The following is a 20,141-nucleotide window of genomic DNA, read 5'->3' as shown; positions in this document are numbered from 1 at the left end:
GCCCTCTATTCTCACACACCACCCACTTGCTTCCAATTATTGGATTAATCCTTAACTATTTCCGCCATGGTGTCACCAATCACACCTTCTTATCCCTTTTCAGCATTTTGAAAGATCATTTCCTCCGTGATATGGTAGTTCCTCCCTTTTCCTATTATGTCTTTTCATACCTGTATTGGTGATGCAGCACTTGCTATTTAACGTCTTCCTTCATATTGACCATGACACTCAGAACTCATAAACATGATTTGCTTGTATGTTCAATTCAATATTGCTTATTCACTGCTCACAATATTGTGTTCTTTGCATTAGTGAGACCTGTTACTGTAATTCTCTACTTTATTTTCACTCTGACCTTACAATGTTCCAGTGGAGATCAGTGCAAGCTCAGGAACCAAGAACTTGGATTGAGTCAACATTGCAACAAATTTTAAATTGTAACCTCCTGTCTTTTATTTTTGCTCTTTTTTGGGTTTTGCTCTGTTTCTGTCTCCCTTATTTTGGGACAACAGCTCTTCAGGATCCTATCATTCCCACCATTTCTAGACACAGGTTTATGCTTTTTCACTTGTTCAGGATCACACCCTTTCCCTGGCACAGATCTTGCCATTTCCACTGAGTATTTGTAGCATTTTCCTTTTGTAGTGAGATAAGGTGCATTTGTTATGCTGCCATCTCTCGTTAGTAATTGAACTGCCCAGCACTATTCATGATTGGATATAAGTAGACTCCAGAGATTTCACTGGTTCTATATTCACTTATCTCTGTCCAGAACGTACAACTACTTCTGATTTTAAAGTATTGATCAACGTAGCATGAATATTGTGTTCCCCTGCCTAGGCCCATCTGCTGCACAAACTCTCAGCCTTCTGGCTTCTCTAACCTCCACTTTTTCAGTGCTCTCCTAATCATCATCACCCCTTTCACCCCAGTTATACTCTCTTCTATCTGGCAGAAGATACAAAAGTTTGAAAATACCTACAAACAGATTCAAGAACAGCTCCTTCCCCACTGTTGTTAGACTTCTGAACAGATTTCTCAAATGTTAATGTTAATTGCTCTTGCTCTTTGCAGCTTCTCTGTGGCTGTAGTACTGTATTCTGCACCCTGTTCTGCTACCCTGATACACTTTATATGGTAAAATCTGCCTCTACAGCAGACAAAACCACACACCAGTATATTTGCCTATGAGAGCAGCTAGGAATCTTGCAGTTGGTAAACCATTTCCTGACTCTCCAAAGATTGTCCACTATCTACAAGGCACACAAGTCAGGAGAATGATGACATACTCCCCACTTGCCTGGATGAGTGCAGCTTTTAAAAACACTCAAGAGGCATGACACCATCCAGGACAAAGCAGCCATTTGATTGGCACCATATCAATAAACATTCACTCCTTTTACCACCAGTGCTCAGTAGCAGCGGAGTGTGCAATCTACAAGGCGCACTACAGAAGTTCAGCAGGGCTTTTTGGACAGCACTTGCTAAACCCACAACCCCATCCATCTAGAAGGACAAACAGCAGATGCATGGGAATGCAACCGCCTATGTGTTGTCCTCCAAACCACCCACCATCCTGAGTTTGAGAGATAGAATTTCTTCACTTGTGGGGTCAACATCCTACAACTACCTCCTCAATAGAATTGTGGGGATACCTGTGCCAAATGGACTGTAGCAGTCAAGAAAGCAGTTCACTATTACCTTTTCAAGGGCAATTTAGGAATTGAATTGAATTTATTGTCACATGTACTGAGGTACAGTGAAAAGCTTTATCTTGCGAGCGATACAGGCAGATCACATAGTTAAGTAGCATAGATAAGTAAATAATAGGTAAACAGCAGCAAAAACAAAAACACCGGTATAGGCGAACGCTAAGAGTTTGAGTCCATTCAGTATTCTAACAACAGTAGTGTAGAAACTGTTACTGAACAAACTGGTATGTGTGTTCAGGCTTCTGTACCTTTTCCCCGATGGTAGAGGTTGTAGTAAAACATTGCCAGGGTAGGATGGATCTTTGAGAATGCTGGTGGCCTTTCCTTGACAGAGGCTCTGGCAGATGGATTCTATAGATGGGAGGTTGGCCTTTTGTAATTGTCTGGGTAGAGTTCACCACTCTCTAACCATCTCCGATCTTGACTGATACAGTTGTCATACCAGGTAGTGGTATATTGACAGAATGCTCTTGATGGCACACCTATAAAAGGTGGCAAGGGTATTTGCTGTCATGCCAACTTTCCTCAATTGCCTGAGGAAAGAGAGACTTTGTTGGGCTCTTGTATCCAGTGTATCCATATGAAGAGACCAAGAAAGCTGCTTGTGGATGACCACTCCCAAGAGCTTGATGAGCAATAAATACTGGCTTAGTCACTGAAACCCACACCAAATGAATGAATAATTTAAAAAAATCTTGTTTAATTGTCATTTTAAACAATACTGACACAATGTTGGTTTTACATTGCTGTTTTGTTTTCAAACAGGGAAATTCAGTTTTGGTTGGGACAAAGAGGAGAAAGAAGTTTACGGTGTGAATTTTGAGAAGAGCAAGTGGAATGACTTGAATCCTTTCCACAGTAAAAATGTGCATCTTAAAGAAGACTCACATTTAAAAGATGATGGCTGTTCAGGTGAGTGTGGTTTTTATTTGTTAATGGGAATGTGGGCATCACTGGTCAGCCTTCGTTGCCTGTTCCTAATTACCCTTAAAGACGATGAGCAATGTCAAGACACACAACTTGTACCAAATTGTATTACTGATCTATGTAAATGGACAGAGGTCAATATCGAACAGTCCAATTTTTAAAATTCTAGGAAAACCTCTTCTTTGACTAGGTTTGATTTGCATTGTTATAGTAGAAGTGAAAGCTAAATAATTATGGCAAACTCCAAGATGGTTCAGTGAAGTGAATCATTGGAGCAGTGTAACTTGCTGAACAGAGCACATTCTGTTCATCTTATATCAGTTATTTTGCACTGCTTTCTTTATTTTTTTAAAAAATTCTTTGTTTAATACAATGACACAGCTTGCTTTTTGAATTAAGTGTGTTCTTGCAGTGGCAAAATATTACCAAACTTTGAGCAATTTCAGGAATGCATACCTGGCTTGAAGTACTAGTTCGCTTTATTGACAGCAGTGATCCCCACACATACTTCATAAAAATAGGTAACCTACAGCAGGCAAGTGTAGAATAAGGACCACCAATGGTCCATTCAGAGGATTTGTGGAATCCAGTGGAAAGAAAGGTGGTTCAACAGTGGCATCCTATCTGAAGTCAGTTTGTGTGGAATCCAATTGCTCATCACTTATTTAGTTCTCACACCAGACTCCCAAAGGTAACTGTTAGTTTGGAACTTTGTGGTGCCAGGAAACTCCCTGGCTGACAGCTGAAGCGTTTTACACGTGTCCTTTAAAGTATCCCTAAAGCAATCAAGTATTCCTGCCAACTCTTGGAATACTCTAGTTTATGAATAATCAAAATGAAGCAGCCTTGGTTGATTAGCATCACATATATCAAGAGACTTCAGAAATACATCAAATAAAGTCAAGATACAGGAAAACTAAATAACCCATCCCTTCATGCATCATCTGTCCAAAGTATGGCATAGCCTGCTGGTTGTGAATTGGGCATATCAACATGTGGGCCACCTTTCATACTTTGCTTATTATTTACGAATACATTGCTAAAGGTTGGTATTGGAAGAAAATAAGTAGTGCTGTCAAACCAAGTTTCATTGTGATCCCATTTGCCTTGAAAGAAAAAATGCAGTATGTCATAAGTGCAATGCATTTTCATGAAAATGGATGCTTTAAGTAAACTACAAGAGTTGCTGTAACTTATTCTCTTTTTGTACAATTATTGACTCTTAAATTATTCAGGTAATCATTAGTCGTCAATGTCTTACTAAGAAATAAAATTCACTCTTCAACAATTTCCACTACAGTGTGGAGTAATTGCCAAATACTTGGGTAATTTTGGATAAGTATTGAGGCACTGACCTGAAAAGTGCTTGCTGCCTTGGTGACCTCAACAGTAGCTAAATTGAAACTTGTGACTTAACCAACAACATAAATTTCTTTCAGATACCTGAAAGACGTGTTCAGAACTTGATGTTTTCGAATTTGAAATTGGATGTGGGGTTTAAACTTATTTGTAGAGGATTTGCATTTACACCTTCACTTGTTTTATGAAGTGGAAAACTAAAACACAGTATTTTTTTTTGATTGTCACGTGTTTTACTTCCATAGTTACTGTTTGTTGATATGCAAAATTTGTGTTCAACATGATTTAACACAACACCATGGAAACATTCTAGAGAATGAAGATGTCAGTGAGAACAGCTTGACCATTAACCACTGCAAGCCAACAGAGGAAAGCAACTAAATCAGCTAATGAGCACTGCCAATAAAAAAAAAATCCATGGTAATGGCCAAACATCATCCTAAGGCATTCTGGTTAGAGGGCAGGGATGATCAGTCTTGTGGTGTCAGTGTTCTCAGTGACCACTTTGAAGCAAAGTGTTTCTTGGAACTGATGAAAATCTTCAAGCTGCACAGAAAATACTCAATGTAATTTATTCTCTCATTTAAACTGCAGTGAAAGGGAAAGATTGTCATAGTTTTGTATTGAGCTATGCTCTAGTTACAACAACTATTTGTATAATTTCATTGCCTTCAACATAATCAAGATCTAAAGGCAATTCACAGGAGCATTATGAAACATGATGCTGATCATGTAAAGAGATATTCGGTCAACTGACCAAAGCTTTGTCAAAGAGATCACAGAATCATAGTTACAGAAGAGGCCCTTCAGTCCCTTTACTCTTTATCACCAAAAATACATTGTTATCTACACTAATCCCATTTTCTCATACTCGGCCATGGCCTTGAATGTTATGACACTTCAGCTGTTCATCCAAGTGTAAAAGGTTGTGAGATTACTTTCCTCAACTATCCTCCCAGGCAGTGCATTCCAGATTGTCACCACCCTTTTGGGTGAAAAAATATTTTCTTCAAACTTCCTGCCTTGAAAAGTGTACCCCCTTCTTGACCCAACAACTAGGGGGAACAGCTGTTTTATGGAATGTCTTAGGACATATTGTCCTTGGTCTCGAACTTCAGCAGTTTCACCAATTACTCTTCCTCACTGATGATTACATAGATACTGAAGCAGCTCTTTCTATATGTAGCAAAACCTGGACAGCATCCAGATTTGGGCTGATGCATGGTGTGCCTGTTATTTGTCACTTTGCCAAACAATAACTATTTCAGACAAGAAAATCTAACCATAGTCCTTGACACTCTATGGCATTGTACCTGAACCTTCACTATCAACATTTTGGGTGTTTAAAAAGAGAAACAAATGAGCCATGTGCATGCTGTGGCTACAGGAGCAGCTCATGGGCTAGGAATTCTGTGGTGCATAACTTGCTGCATCCTAATGCCGGTCTACCATCTACAAAGCAAAAATCAAGGCATTTCCCATTTGCCTGGACTTGTGCAGCTCACCATCTTGGAGAGATGATGTTATAGTTTTTATGTCCCTGGACTAGTAATCCATAGACTCAACCTAATGTCATTAGGAACATGGCAACTGGTGGAGTTTAAATTCCGTTACTAAGTATGGAGTCTAAAGCTAGTCTCAGTAATGGTGACTATGAAACTATTGTCATAAAAACCATTTAGTTCACTAATGCCGACAGGGAAAGAAATCTTCCATTCTTACCAGGTTGAGCCTGTGTGTGTCTGCAGACTTGCAACAATGTGGTCAACTCTCAACTATCCTCTGTGTAATGGCAGACCTCTCCCTGCAATTCAAAGGCAATTAGGAATAGGCAACAAATACTGATCTTGTTGGTGATATCAACATCCAATGACATAATTAAAAGAAACACTTGACAATACTATGCAGGACAAAGCACCCCAATTCTCTGACACCATCTAACACCTGAAAGGATGAAGACAGCAGATGTGGAGGAGCATCACCGTCTGAAGGCTCCCCTCCAAGCCACATAACATTCTGACCTGGAACTATGTCTGTATCTCTGTTCCATCACTCTTGCTGGGTCAGTATCATGGAGAAAGTGTGGACTCCAGATGCTGGAGAGTTAGTCAAAAAGTGTGATGCTGGAAAAGCACAGCAGGTGGGGCAGTATCCAAAGAGTAGGAGAGTCAACGTTCACTTCCCAACAATGTGGGGATGTGTTTCTATGCTCCAAGGACTTTATCAGTTCAAGAAACCAGCTCACCATCACCTTCAAGAGGTCAATTGAGAGGTCACTCACATGAACCACTGCCTGTGATGGGGAGTTCCAAATTCTTAGCGTTGTCTGGGTGTAGATGTTTTTTTTTTAATTTCTAATTGGTTACTTGCTGACTATCTTGTATTGATGACCTTTTTAGTTACACTTGCTCCTAGACAAGGAAACTTCCTGTCTCTATGTACTCTTTAAAACCCTAATAGGTTTGCTCTAAATCTGAGATAAGTAGATATTTGCTTTCCACATGTTATAAAAATAATAGGTTTGGATGGCGTTAGGATTCAGATTGGGCAGTATGGTGTTAAATTGCACAAGCAGGCTTGGAGTTGAGTAGTCTATTTATTTTACTCAACTTTTTTAACTTGTATGCCCACACGTTCAGATATCATCCTTGTTAATATTATTTGCACCCTACCTAGGGCCTATATCACTTCTATACTATAGTAATATTCAACACTTGTTTAGTATAACTTCCTTACCTTTCAATTCTGCCTTTCTAGAAAAGTCTTTGTTTATAACAACATCAGTTGTGAGAAATGTTCCAGGAATCCATAACTGGGGAAGGAGGGCATGAGGATAGGGGTGTGTCGGTGGATAGTGTCCACATAAACTATCAGAAGGTATTTAAGGCTCTGTATAATAGACTACCCTTGTACACGTGGCAATGGATGGAACCTTGTAAATTAAGTTGGTAGGTAGAATTTTTCATTATCCTTCCCTTTTCTAGTTTATAGGATATGATGAAGGGCATGCATCACTTTGGCAGACCTGTATCTGAGACTACTACTTTTCAGAAGATATATCAATGATTTGCATGAAGGAATAAAATTGTGTTTCGAATTTGGCAGATGATATTAATTTTGGCATCATTGGTTGTGTAGATGGAAGCAGGAAGCTACAATGATTCATGAAGTATATCTGGGCATATCTATAATGCATTTATCTCTGAGGAAATGAGAAGTAACTTACTTTGAAAATGAGATACAAATTAAGATTTTTGAATGTAGTAACTTGGAGCCTTGCAAGAGTTGTAGCTGTTAGATCGCCATGTATCCAATTCATTCAAGTACAAATGATCAAAAAGAGTGTTCAAAATCAGATATGAGAGTGTTTTGTTTTTATTGGTGCAGAGCGTGTTTTAGTCAGAAAATGTTTTGGAGTGCTGCATTCATTTTGAACAGCAAATCTCAGGAAAGATGTATTTGATTTGAAGGGACTACATATCTCCGATTCTCCAGATAATATTTAAAGTGCTAAATTATGACCGGTTATGTGCACAATAACTGAGTTTAGAAGCTGGAATGATTATCACAGCAGTGTTTAAAATGATCTGAGGATTTATTTGACTATTTTACTTGGGGGTTTCAGAGCAAGGAGATATATAGACTTGATATCAGAACTAGATAATTTTGAAGTAGAAGGGGAAAGTATATCTAAGGAATATGGAGTTAATTAGAATTTAAGATTGAAATCAATCAAAAAATTGTATTTGGAAATGGTGTTGGGCTTCAGTAGACAATATACTCTCTGACCTATCGTGCCTGTGCTGAATTTTTGAAACAATTGTCCACTTCATTCCATTCTCAGCTGTTTTCCGTATCACCCTTTTTTACTCACCCCATCCCCCAACCTCTCCATCCTCCCAAAGGTACTTGGACATGTATTAATCTTACTAATGAATCTTCCTCCATCACCCTTTTCAGGCAGTGCATTCAGATCATAACCATAATTTGTAGTTCTCCTAGTCTCTCACCCTGATTCTTTTGCGAGTAATCTTAAACTTGTATTCTGTGTTTTTTTTTTAATTCCTCTGGTTATTTTATGGCTGTTGAAAGAATTCAGTTGCTCAATGCTGGATAAGTTGCTGAATTAGGAATTAAGTTTAATGGACTTTATTTCAATGATTTAAGGCAATCGACAGCACTGTTGGTTCTGTGTAATTATGTACAAGTAGTTCTATAATGCGACAGCTATGTTCTTGTGCAAGCCCGCATTATAGAAAAATCACGCTTGAGAAACAGCACTTATGGAGTTGGTGATTTCATTACATTACAGCCACCACGTTTTTTAAAAGTTAATGCTTTAGAATCATAGAATTCCTACAGTGTGGAAACAGGCCATTTGGCTCAACAAGTCCACACCATCCCTCCAAGTATCCACCCCAGACCCATTCCCTTACTACCTTTTGCATTTCCTCTGGCTAATGTACCTCACCTATACATCCCTGAATACTATGGGAAACATAGCATGGCCAATTCACCTATCCGGCACATCTTTGGACTGTGGGAGGACACCAGAATGCCTGGAGGAATCCCACGCACTCACTGGGAGAATGTGTGCAAACTCCACATAAATAGTCGCCAGAGGATGGAATAGAAGCCGCTTCCTTGGTGCTGTGAGGCAACAGTGTCCCTAATTCATCTCACACGTTGCAGCGAATTTGTGTTAACAAAATGCAAATTATAGCCAAATAACCTGTAGTTATACTGAGGAGCATTTGATTAATTTTTAGCTTCATTTTGGCAAATTCTTTAATGGCAAAAACATGCTTGGATGAGAGAAGCTGGTGAGTTGCAGCCTTGAGTCTTAGAATTGTTTGAAGTTGAATGATTCTGCTGTAACAGTTGGAGTAAATGTACAGAAACTAGAGGGGAAGTTTCTAAACCACGTTGTGAATTCTGGACAAGCTTTGAGCCACTGACCTAGTGCCAGTGTTCAGTACTATTGCTAATACTAAATTGAGACTCAGCATCTTTTTAAGAGTGCACAAACAATCAACTTAGACTTGGAAAACCTGCCTCAAATGTTGGATATGAAGGCTTCATGTCAGATTTTATATGATAGTGATAATTTTGTAATTATTGATATCAGCAGAAGAATTGGGTTAATAGATTTTATTGAATGACTAAATATGTCTTGTCTTTCCTTCAGCTCGCTTCCAACTAAGTAATTGAAAAGAATTCTAGATGCTAAAATGTGAAAGCCATTTTTGCCACACTCTGGAATGGATCGAAACAAAAGGAATTCGATAGCTGGCTTGCCATCAAGGAATGAGCGACCAGAGGATTTTGATGGCAATAGAGAAGGTGGCATTGCTCAATCAGGGACAGGGTTTCCATCAACCTACAGAGCCCTGAGTAGTGCTGTGTCCAGACTTACTAGACTTGACGATTTCACCTGTGAAAAAATAGGATCTGGATTTTTCTCTGAAGTTTACAAGGTTTGTTAATGTATTCTAGTACTTACCTTTTGTAAAATATAACTGGCAGTGAAGGACTTATAATCTGTTATGAAATGTGATTTTTATATTGCTTGTACCTACCTCATTTTGTTAATCTGTAGTCTTTGGAAGCCAATGAACAGAATGGTCAGTATGAATCCCAGGATTCTCAGTGGCCGTATTGCTGTGTAATTTGCTGTTGACCAAGAGGAGAAAGCCTGTCTAATGTGAAATATCTTGAAATCTTAATTGAGCCTAATTAAGCTTAAAAGAAAAACATGTTCATGTTATTGTACTATAAAGGAAGTGCCTTAATTACTTCTGGATGTTGTTGAAATGTGAACTGTTATTGTGAATGTCAATCTCCTTTTGGATATGCATGTTTCAGTTCCTTGCTCGAGAGATGGTCCCTTGTAGTGCAGTGGTAGTGTCCGTGCCTCTGAGCTAGGAAGTTATGGTTACCACTAACTCCAGCGATATATTGTAGCTGATCTGTACAAACTGAAAAATATCAAGGTGCTATCTAAGGATCTTTCGGTGAATCTCTGTAGTGCAACTTGTAGATGGTACACTCTGAATGCATGTGGAGGAAGTGGATGTGTTGCCAGTCAAGTGGACTGCTTTGTCCTGGGTGGTATCAAGTTTCTGGTTTGTTTTTGGAACTGCACTCATCCAGACGATTGGGGAGTATTCCATCATGCTCACGATTTGTATCTTGGCGATCTTGGATAGGTTTTTGGGAAGCAGTACTGAATTACTCACTCCTGGGGGGGCACGGTGGGTCAGTGGTTAGCACTGCTGCGTCATAGCGCCAGGGACCCGGGTTCAATTCCTGCCTCGAGCAACTGTCTCTGTGGAGTTTGCACATTCTCCCCGTGTCTGCGTGGGTTTCCTCCGGGTGCTCTGGTTTCCTCTCACAATGCTAAATTGCACGTGGTGTTAGGTGGGTTAGTCAGGGGTAAATATAGGGGGTTGGGTTTCTGTTTGGAGGGTTGGTGTGGACTTATTGGGCTGAATGGCCTGTTTCCATTCTGTAGGGAGTCGTTAAAAAAAATTCTAACCAACGTCTAGCTTCTGACCTGTTCGTATAGCCACTGTATTTATATAGTGAATCCACTTTTGTTTCCAGTCAATGGTAACTCTCAGGGTTTTGATAGTGGGGGATTCTGTGATGGTAATACCATTGAATGTCAAAGGGTGGTGAGATGGTCATTGCCTGGCATTTGTGTGGTGTGAATGCTCCTTGCTGCTTCTCATGCCAAGCCTGGATATTGTCCATGTTTTGTTGCATTTGGAAGTGGAATGCTTCAGTATTGGAGTTGTGAATGGTGTTGAACATCGTGCAGTCATTGGGGAACATCCTCACTTCTGACCTAACGATGGGAAGCAACTGAAAATGGTTGGACCCAGGGGACTATCTTGAGGAGCTCTGAAGAGATGTCTTGGAGCTGAGATGATTGACTTGCAACAACTGCAATCATCTTCCTTTTGTGGCAGTTATGATACCAACTGTCAGAATATTTCCTCCTGATTCCCATTGACTCCAGTTTTTCTATGCCCAGGATTTATTGTCACCAACCCTGTTGCCTTGTTTGATGTCTAGTCTTCATAGTGCAACAACAATCCAGAAACAGTGACTGCATCCTGGGAAAATTGGCTGAGCACTAATCTGTTCTGCCACAATTGTGCTGATTTATATTATGTATAATCAGACTGGCGCCCAGTCTGATCTGGAGGAACATTTTGATTTTATTGTGTACTATAAAGTGTGAAAGGAGACCCTAGTAAGTGACTCAATTACAAATTGACTGTTCGTCTCAAAAGATTCAGTAATGTTGATTGACTTTCTTAATGGTAGAAAGGATTAGGTGGAAGTTGTGAGGGTAGGTGGCCAGGCTTTAAACATGAATGGTTTCTTAGCGATTACCATTTTAACATGTCCTGTTTTGGGCCTTTTGCTAATTTTAACTTAAAAGCAAATGAAGAGAATAGTAGGCCACATCCTGTTAAATTAATCCAATGCTACTGTAAAACAGGATGATGATTCTTCTGGTAGCATGTTGACCAGTTTATATTCACTATTTCTCTTTCATCAAAGTTCATTGAAAAAGAATGTTGTTAAGCGAACAGTCGTTTTTAAAATATAGGCTTATGGAGGTGGTGAACTGTTTTCTAGCTTAACCAGTGATTTCATAATCCCGTGGCCAGTATCCTAAACGAAGTGGCCAGTCTAGTTTTTTTTTTCGAAAACTGATTCATGTAAATGCAAATTTGAATTGTAAATCGTAAAATTTTGAGACATTGGCAGTAGTAGACTGTCAGTTATTCAACAGCAAAATGCCTAAGACCAGAGGGCACAAGTTTAAGATGAAGAATACATTGTTTAGAGAAGATCTGAGAAAATAGTTTTTCACCCAGCCGGTGATGGAAATTTAGAAGGTGCTGCCTGAGAGGGTGATGGAGGCAGATAATCTTGCAACATTTTAAGACTTATCAGGATGTGCAGTTAAAATGCCAGAGACTAGTAGGCTATAGATCAAGTGCAGGTAAATGGGATGAGTATTATTAGGTGTTTGTTGGTCAGGATAGTCATGATGAGCCATAGATTCCATTTCTATGCTATATGATGCTAGGACTCCAAGAACAAAGAAAATTTACAGCCCAGGAACAGGCCCTTCAGCCCTCCAAGCCGGAGCCGATCCAAATCCACTGTCTAAACTTGTCGCCCAATTCCTACGCATCTGTATCCCTCTGCTCCCCACCTACTCATGCATCTGTCCAGACGCATCTTAAATGAATCTACCATGCTTGCCTCTACCAGCTCTGCTGGCAATGCGTTCCAGGCACCTACCACCCTCTGTGTAAAGTACTTGCCGCATGTATCTTCCTTCAGCTTTTCACCACTCATCTTGAAAGCATGACTTCTCATTATTGAATCTTTTACCCTGGGGAAAAAGCTCCTCTCTCTCTACCCTGTTATACACTTCATGATTTTGTAGACCTCAATCAGGTCCCCCCACAATCTCCTTTTTTCTAATGAAAACAATCCTAACCTATTCAACCTCTCTTCATAGCTAGCACTTTCCATACCAGGCAACATCCTTGTAAACCTTCTCTGCACCCTCTCCAAAACGTTCATATCCTTTTGGTAATGTGGTGACCAGAACTGTACACAGTATTCTAAATGTGGCCAAACCAATGTTGTGTACAATTTTAACATGACCTGCCAGCTCCTATACGCAATACCCCGTCCGATGAAGGCAAGCACACCATATGCCTTCTTGACCACTCTATCCAGCTGTGCAGCAACCTTCAGGGTTCAATGGACCTGCACTTCCAGATCTCTCTGCCCATCAACTTTTTCCAAGGCTCTTGCATTTACTGTATAGTTTGCTCTAGAATTAGACTTCCCAAAATGCATCACCTCACATTTTGCCTGGATTGAATGCCACCTGCCACCTCTCCACCCACCTCTCCAATCTATCTATATTCTCTTGTATTATTTGACAGTCTCTTATGCTTTCTGCTACTCCACCAATCTTCGTGTCACCTGCAAACTTGCTGATCATACCAACAGTGCCCTCTTCCAGATAAATTATGTATATCACAAACAACAGTGGCCCCAGCACTTGATCCCTGTGGAGCACCACTGGTCATCTTTCTCCATTTTGAGAAACTCCCTTCAACAACTACTCTGTCTGTCTCAACCAGTTCTTTATCCACCTATCTAGAACATCCTGCACACCATGTGACTTCACTTTCTCCATTAGTTTGCCATAGGGAATCTTATTGAACGCCTTATTAAAGGTCCATGTATATGACATCTACAGCTCTTCCTTCATCTATCAACTTGGTCACTTCCTCAAAAGAACTCTATTAAGTTGGTAAGGCACAATCTCCCCCGCACAAAACCATGTTGCCTATCACTGATAAGCCCATTCTTTTGAAAATAGAAATTGATTTTATCCCTCAATACCTTCTCCAGCAACTTTCCCACCACCGACGTCAGGCTCACTGGTCTGTAGTTACCTGGAATATCCCTACTACCTTTCTTGTACAGGAAACAACGTGAGCAACCCTCTAGTCCTCCGGCACTCCTTTTGTATTGAAGGATGCCGCAAAGATATCTGTCAGGGCCCCAGCTATTTCTCCTCTCGCTTCCCTCAGCAACCTGGGATAGATCCCATCTGGTCCTGGGGATTTGTCTACCTTAATGACCTCTAGTCTACCCAACACATCTTCCCTACTTATGTAAACGTGATCCAGACTAATTTATCTTCTATCTCTAATCTCAACATTTTATCATGTTCCTCTCCTCAGTGAACACTGATGCAAAGTAGTCATTCAGAATCTCACCCATTCTCTCAGGTTCAAAACACAGCCTTCCTTCATTTATCCTTTAGTGGACCAATTCTTCTCTAGTTACCTGCTTGCTTCTTATATAAGAATAAAGTGCTTTGGGATTCTCCTTAATTCCGCTTGCTAAAGCTATTTTGTGAACCCTTTTTAGCCGGCTTGATTCCTCGTTTAAGGCTTGTCCTACTCTTCCGATATTCCTTCAGGGTTTGTTCTGTTCTGAACTGCCTAGACGTTATGTACGCTTCCTTTTTCCTCTTGACTAGTCGTACAATTTCTCCTGTCATCCATGGTTCACAAATCTTGCCCATCCTATCCTTTGCCTTCAATGGGACATGTCTATCCTGCACTATCTTTAACCTATCTTTGAAAGCTTCCCACATATCAAATGTGGACTCCCCTTCAAATAGCTGTGTCCAATCCACATTTCCGAGCTCCTGCCTAATTTTGATATAATTATCCTTGGCCCAGTTTAGTACTCTCCCCTTAGGACCACTCTCATCTATATCTAAGAGTATTCTGAAACTTACAGAATTGTGGTCACTCTTCCCAAAGAAATCCCCCACCACAACTTCTACTACCTGTCCTGGCTCGTTCCCCAGTACCAGGTCCAAGATGGCCCCTTCCCTCGTCGGACTATTGAAGTTCTGCTCTAGAAAACTTTCCTGGATGCTGCTTACAAATTCTACCCCATCCAGACCTCTGCTGCTGAGTGTATCCCAGTCAATGTTGGGAAAATTAAAATCTCCCAAACCACTACCCTATTGCTTCTACATCTTTCCATAATCTGTTTACCTATTTGTTCTTCTACCTCACGCTCACTGTTGGGAGGCCTGTAATACAGCCCCAACAATGTAACTGCACCCTTCTTATTTCTCCGCTCCACCCATAATGCCTCACTATCCAAGATCTCCATAATGTCCTCCTTTAGCATAGCCGTGATATCATTCCTGACCAGCAATGCAACTTTAGGTGCCAATCATGCTCTTCAACCAAGTCTCTGACTGCAATAAAGTAATACTCCCAGGCACCAATCCAAGCCCTGAGTTCATTTGCCATACACACTATACTCCCTTGCATAAAGTAGATGCATTTCAAGCCACCAGTTCTTTTGCATTCATCTACTCTCTGTCTACTTTTCCCTTTGTTAATGCTATCTTCATGATTCTTTTAGTCTCCAGTCTTCAGCTCACTGCCTACTTGTTTTCTCTTCTGGTTCCCAGCCCCCTGCCACATTAGTTTAAAACCTCCCCAACAGCCGTAGCAAAAACTCCCCCCAAGGACATTGGTTCCAGTCTGGTTCAGATATATACCGTCCATTTTGTAATAGTCCCACCTTCCACAGAACTGGTCCCAATGTCCAACAAATCTGAATCCCTCCCTCCTACACCATCCCTCAAGCCACGTGTTCATCCTGCCTTTTTTTTTTCATTTCTACTCTGGCTAGCATGTGGTACTGGTAGTAATCCTGAGATCACTACCTTTGAGGTCCTTCTCTTTAACTTCTCTCCTCGCTCCCTGAATTCTTCTTTCAGGACATCATCTCGCTTTTTTACTAATATTGTTGGTGCGCCTATGCACCAAGACAACTGGCTGTTCACCCTCCCCTTTTCAGAATGCTCTGCAGCCGATCGGTGACATCCCTGACCTGGGCACCTGGGAGGCAACATACCATCCAGGAGTCCTGTTTTCGGCCACAGAACCGCCTATCTACTCCCCTCACAATAGAATCCTCTACGACTATGGCCCTACGAGTCTTTTTCCTGCCGTTATGAACAGCAGTGCCTGCCACAGTGCCATGATCGACAACTGCTGCCCTCTCCTAGCATGCCATCTCCCCCAACAGTATCCAAAATCGTATACGTGTTTTGGAGGGAGATGAACACAGGAGACACCTGCACTGCCTTCCTACTCATTTTCTGCCTTTTGGTCACCCGTTCACTGTCTCCCTCAGCAATTCTAACCTGCGGTGTGACCAGTTCACTAAACATACTATTCACAACCTCCTCAGCATCGCAGTGAGTCCATCCGCAGCTCCAGAGCCGTTATGCGGTCAAACAAGAGCTGCAGCTGGACGCACTTCTTGCAAGTGTAAGAGTCAGGAACATCAGATAAGTTCCCAATCTCCCACATCAAGCAAGAGGCACATGCCATGGGTCTGACGTCCCCTGCCATTGTAAGCTTAGCTTTGTATGAACTAACTAAAACCAAACAATGTGCTTAAATATATGAAAAAGAAAGATAAAGAAAAGAAATAAAAGCCTTACCTTAGAGTCTTTTTCTTCCGGTTAGAGGAGTGGGGGTGGGAGGGAGATATTATACGTGTTCTCAGTTTCGTTTACTGCTTTACTTAACTCTTCATCTGTAGAAACATAGAAGCCAGGAGCAAGAGTAGTTCTTTTTAGAGCTGTTAATACCATTTGCCCTGCAAATTACTTGCTACACCTGCATGTCTTTCATCATGCCCTCATGGATATCCTTCAATGAAGTCAATTTGCTGCCTTTACGTGGTCTGCCCTAATTTGACTCCAAATAAAAATCCAGTATGGTTGACTGTCAATTGTCCACCAAAATGGTCTAGCCAGCCACTCCACTGTATCAGACTTGGATTTTTAAAAAAAGTTAAGGAAACTGTTGGAACAGAAACCATCGGCACGCAGTTGATTTTGAAAACTGGTTTCTGCTTCCAGAAAGTCATAACAAAATTGGGAAAACTGTTCTGTAGGCTAGTCAAGTGCACAAAATTGTATCTTACAACTAATGTCTCACACTTGATTGCTATCATGATCACATCAGTAGATAAACTGACCACTTGTTAGTCAGTGAGATGAAATTGGAAGGAGTTACTTTTTTTCAACCCCTTTTTTAATTTATGTTTAGCACTGTCCAATACTTAACTCCCACTTTGCAACAGCAACATGAGCTGTTGGTGAGTAACTGGCTGGTACAATTAAATATGGCAGAGTAATTCAGTCACTTAACATTCATGGTCTGTGGAATATGTTAAGTCATGGGTGCACCATGTTTCTGAGTTGGACATATGTCACTGTCTGCAGAAACTAGAGCTCTGGATTTTGGAACTTGAATGATGATAAGCATCACCTGTGTGTTTGTGAGGCAGAGGATGATGTGGTCACACTGCAGCATAGAGGAGTGCAGCCTGATAAGGAATGGGTGACCACTGGGCAGTCCCTTGATTTTGCAAATGGTTTTCCACTTTGGTGAGGGTACTAGTTCCTCTGGAGGAATGCAATCCGAGGCAAGATGTTAGCACCACTGGCAGCTCAGTTGTAAAGGAGGGGGAGCAGGTGAATGGAAGAGCAGTACTGATAGGGTTTCTTTGGTTTGTAGAAGACAGACATTTCTGTGTCCACAGACATGACTCCAGGATGGTATTTTGCCAGGTTTAAAGCCATCACAATGGTTGCAGTCATTCTTCTTCTGGAGAAGAGTGAATAGAGGTTGTGTTTCATCTTGTTAGGAAGAAGATAAGGTCTTCAAAGGAAATATCTGGGCATTATTAAGGAGTTTGTAAAATTGGACTTCCAAAGCAGTAATCTCAGGATTATTCCCAGTCCCACATAGTAGTGAGTATAAACAAGAGAAATGAGTGATCAAACATTTGCTAGAAAACTAGGAGGTAACACTTTTTAGATTTCTGAGGCATTGGGACCAGTTCTGTGATGGGTTGAAGCTTTAGAAGTCAGATGGATTCTATCTTTGCAGGACCAGGCTGAAAATCCTTGCAGGGAGATTTGGTAATGCCACTGGGAAGGATGAAGTGATTTCAGGCTGATCAAGATTGGGACTGAATATCTAGGAATAGTCCGTGTTTAGGAGTGGATGAAAAGGAAAAGTGTTGGAGTAGTGCTTTTATAAAGAATGACATTAAAAATTTGTAATAGAGGATCTTCAATCAAAGGATCGAGGTATAGAATCCATTCAGTGGAGTAAGAGGTGGCAACCATTGAGAGGTGTTTCTAAACATCAAACTATAGTCCTAATGTAGGGCATGCTTTAATTCAAGAAGTTGGATGTATGTTATGTTGGTAACGCAATGATAATGGGTGACATCATTAGCATGTCGACTGACTTAACCAAGTCAGCACTGCTTTCGAGGATGAATTCCTGAAATATGTACGAGATAGCTTTCTGGAACAGTATGTTGAACCAACTAGGGATTGAGCCAATTAGAGGCCCCACCCCAACACCTCTTTTGCTTGCCTTCCTCAAGGTTGAATTTCCTTTGGATGTTAAGTCTCCAGTCTTGGTCACCCTGCAGCCATGTATTCCTTTTGTACCTGTTACAACTATTTGCACTGTTAATTCATCTACCTTATTGCTCCATGCACTTAGAGAATGTAACTTTAGACTTGTCGTCTTGACATTTTTAATTACCTTCTGCTTTGGGAAATGGCGACAGCATTATTTACACTTCCAAAGAATAAGAGGTGATCTCATTGAAACTTAGAAAATTCTGAAGTCAGACATGACAAGGTGAATGTAGATAGGATGCTTACCCTGGCTGGTGACTCTAGAACTGGGGGCATACCCTCAGAGTAAAGGGCAGACTCTTTAAGTCTGAGGTGGTGAGGAATGTTTTTCATCAGAGGGTGGTGAGTCTTTGTAATTCTCTACACGAGACAGCAATGGAAGTTCAATCATTGAACAGGTTCAAGACAAATTAACTTCTGGATAAATGACATCATAAGGATATAGAGGTGATATCATTTTTTGGACTGAGAAGAGGATCAGCATGATCTAGAAAGTTGGGTAGGCCCATGGGCTGAAAAGCTACCACAGTTCTTAGAGAAGCGCAGGCTTATGCTGTTCGGAGGCGTGCTTTGGAAGTCCTCAATATTGATGTTAATCCATGAAGCTTTGTGGCATCTCGTGCGTAACCAAGAAAACCACTTGATGCCCATTTGCTGCCCATCATTTGTTGATTAACAAATTTCCATCCACAGTGATTTACATTTTGGAAGAAGCACTGAGTGTAACAAGGGCACAGATTGGACTCTGTGGGGTTTAACTGTCCATAATCAAGTATGGCTCAACCGTATTGTGATTCTTGAAATAGAAGCCATCACCTCCCAACTGATGCCTTTGTGTTGCAAGACTGTTCGAATCAATTGTATCAAGTTGGCATGATGGCAGTGCCACACAGTATGATAGGTAGCTGACTGAGCTAGCAGAGTCCTGAAGCATATTGCTGCCAGACTGGGCCTATGGCAAGTGGTAAGAAGTCAAACAGACACAAAAAATAATACATAATTGACCTTGTCTTTCTCTGTTTTGTCTTAGATGTTTATTTAATCATGATGGTGTTTGTCAGAGTGTCCACTGCACAATCCTTTGGAGTGGAAGTCCCATTTTGACACTGAGAATATCTATCGTACTGTGTGGCGTTGCCATCATGCTAATAAATACAATTGATTCAAACAGTCTTGCAACATAAAGGCAACAATTGGGAGGTAATGGTTTCCTGGACTGATAATCCATGGCCTCCTATCAAGGGTCACAATTTCCCCTCCCATGTGGTGAACGAAGCCCTCCAGCACATTTCCTCTACTTCTCGCACCTCCACTTTTGAATCCCACCACTTCAACTGCAACAAGGATAGAGCCCTCCTGGCCCCACCTTCCACCCCACCAATCTCCGGATACAGCACATCACCCTCCATCATTTCTGCCACATACAGTCAGACCCCAACACCAGAGAGAGAGTTCCCCCTTCACCCCATTAGCATTCTGCGGAACTCCTTCCCTCATGACTTCCTTGTTAGGTCCATTTCCCCCCATCAACCCACCCTCCATACTCGCCACAAAAGGTATAAAACCCGCGCCCCCCGCCCTCCATTGCCATCCAAAGCCCCAAAGGATCCTTCCTTATCTGGCAGAGATTTTCCTGCACATCCAAACACCTCATCTACTGCATTCGTCTCGATATAATCTCCTCTACATTGAGGAGACAGGATGCCAACTTGTGGAACATTTCAGAGAACATCTCTGGGACACACACAAGCAACCCCATCGCTCTCTGGCTGACCACTTCATCATCTCATCTCTCTCTCTCCACCAAGGACATGCAAGTCCTGGGCTGCCTCCACCATCAAATCTGAGTCCCTTGGAGGAAGAATGCCTCATCTTCCGGCTTGGGACTCTTCAACCACATGGCATCAACATCAATTTCCTCTTCCACCTCATCCCAGATCCAACCCTCCAACTCTGCACCGCCCTCTTCAACTGCCCTACCTGTCCATCTTCCTTCCAAACTATCCGCTTCACCCTCTTCTCCAACCTATTGCCAA

General features: G+C 41.3%; 1 protein-coding gene across 8 annotated transcripts in view; it reads left to right on the top strand.

Moving 5' to 3' along the window:
- Positions 1-20,141, top strand: part of tesk2 (testis associated actin remodelling kinase 2) — a 104,591-nt gene that overhangs the window by 16,040 nt on the left and 68,410 nt on the right. For 6 of the 8 annotated variants that reach the window (XM_072574379.1, XM_072574374.1, XM_072574375.1 and 3 more), the window contains 2 exons: positions 2,478-2,624; positions 9,187-9,475. In XM_072574379.1, coding sequence (XP_072430480.1) covers positions 9,260-9,475 — 216 coding nt within the window. In that variant the 5' untranslated portion in view covers positions 2,478-2,624; positions 9,187-9,259. Of the gene's footprint in view, positions 1-2,477; positions 2,625-9,186; positions 9,476-19,135; positions 19,306-20,141 lie in introns of those variants that run through there. The other 2 variants (XM_072574381.1, XM_072574382.1) reach the window with 2 other exon arrangements.

Source organism: Chiloscyllium punctatum, chromosome 7 (assembly GCF_047496795.1).
Source record: "Chiloscyllium punctatum isolate Juve2018m chromosome 7, sChiPun1.3, whole genome shotgun sequence".
In the NCBI taxonomy this organism is placed as follows: domain Eukaryota; kingdom Metazoa; phylum Chordata; class Chondrichthyes; order Orectolobiformes; family Hemiscylliidae; genus Chiloscyllium; species Chiloscyllium punctatum.
This window is presented reverse-complemented; position numbering and strand designations above follow the sequence as displayed.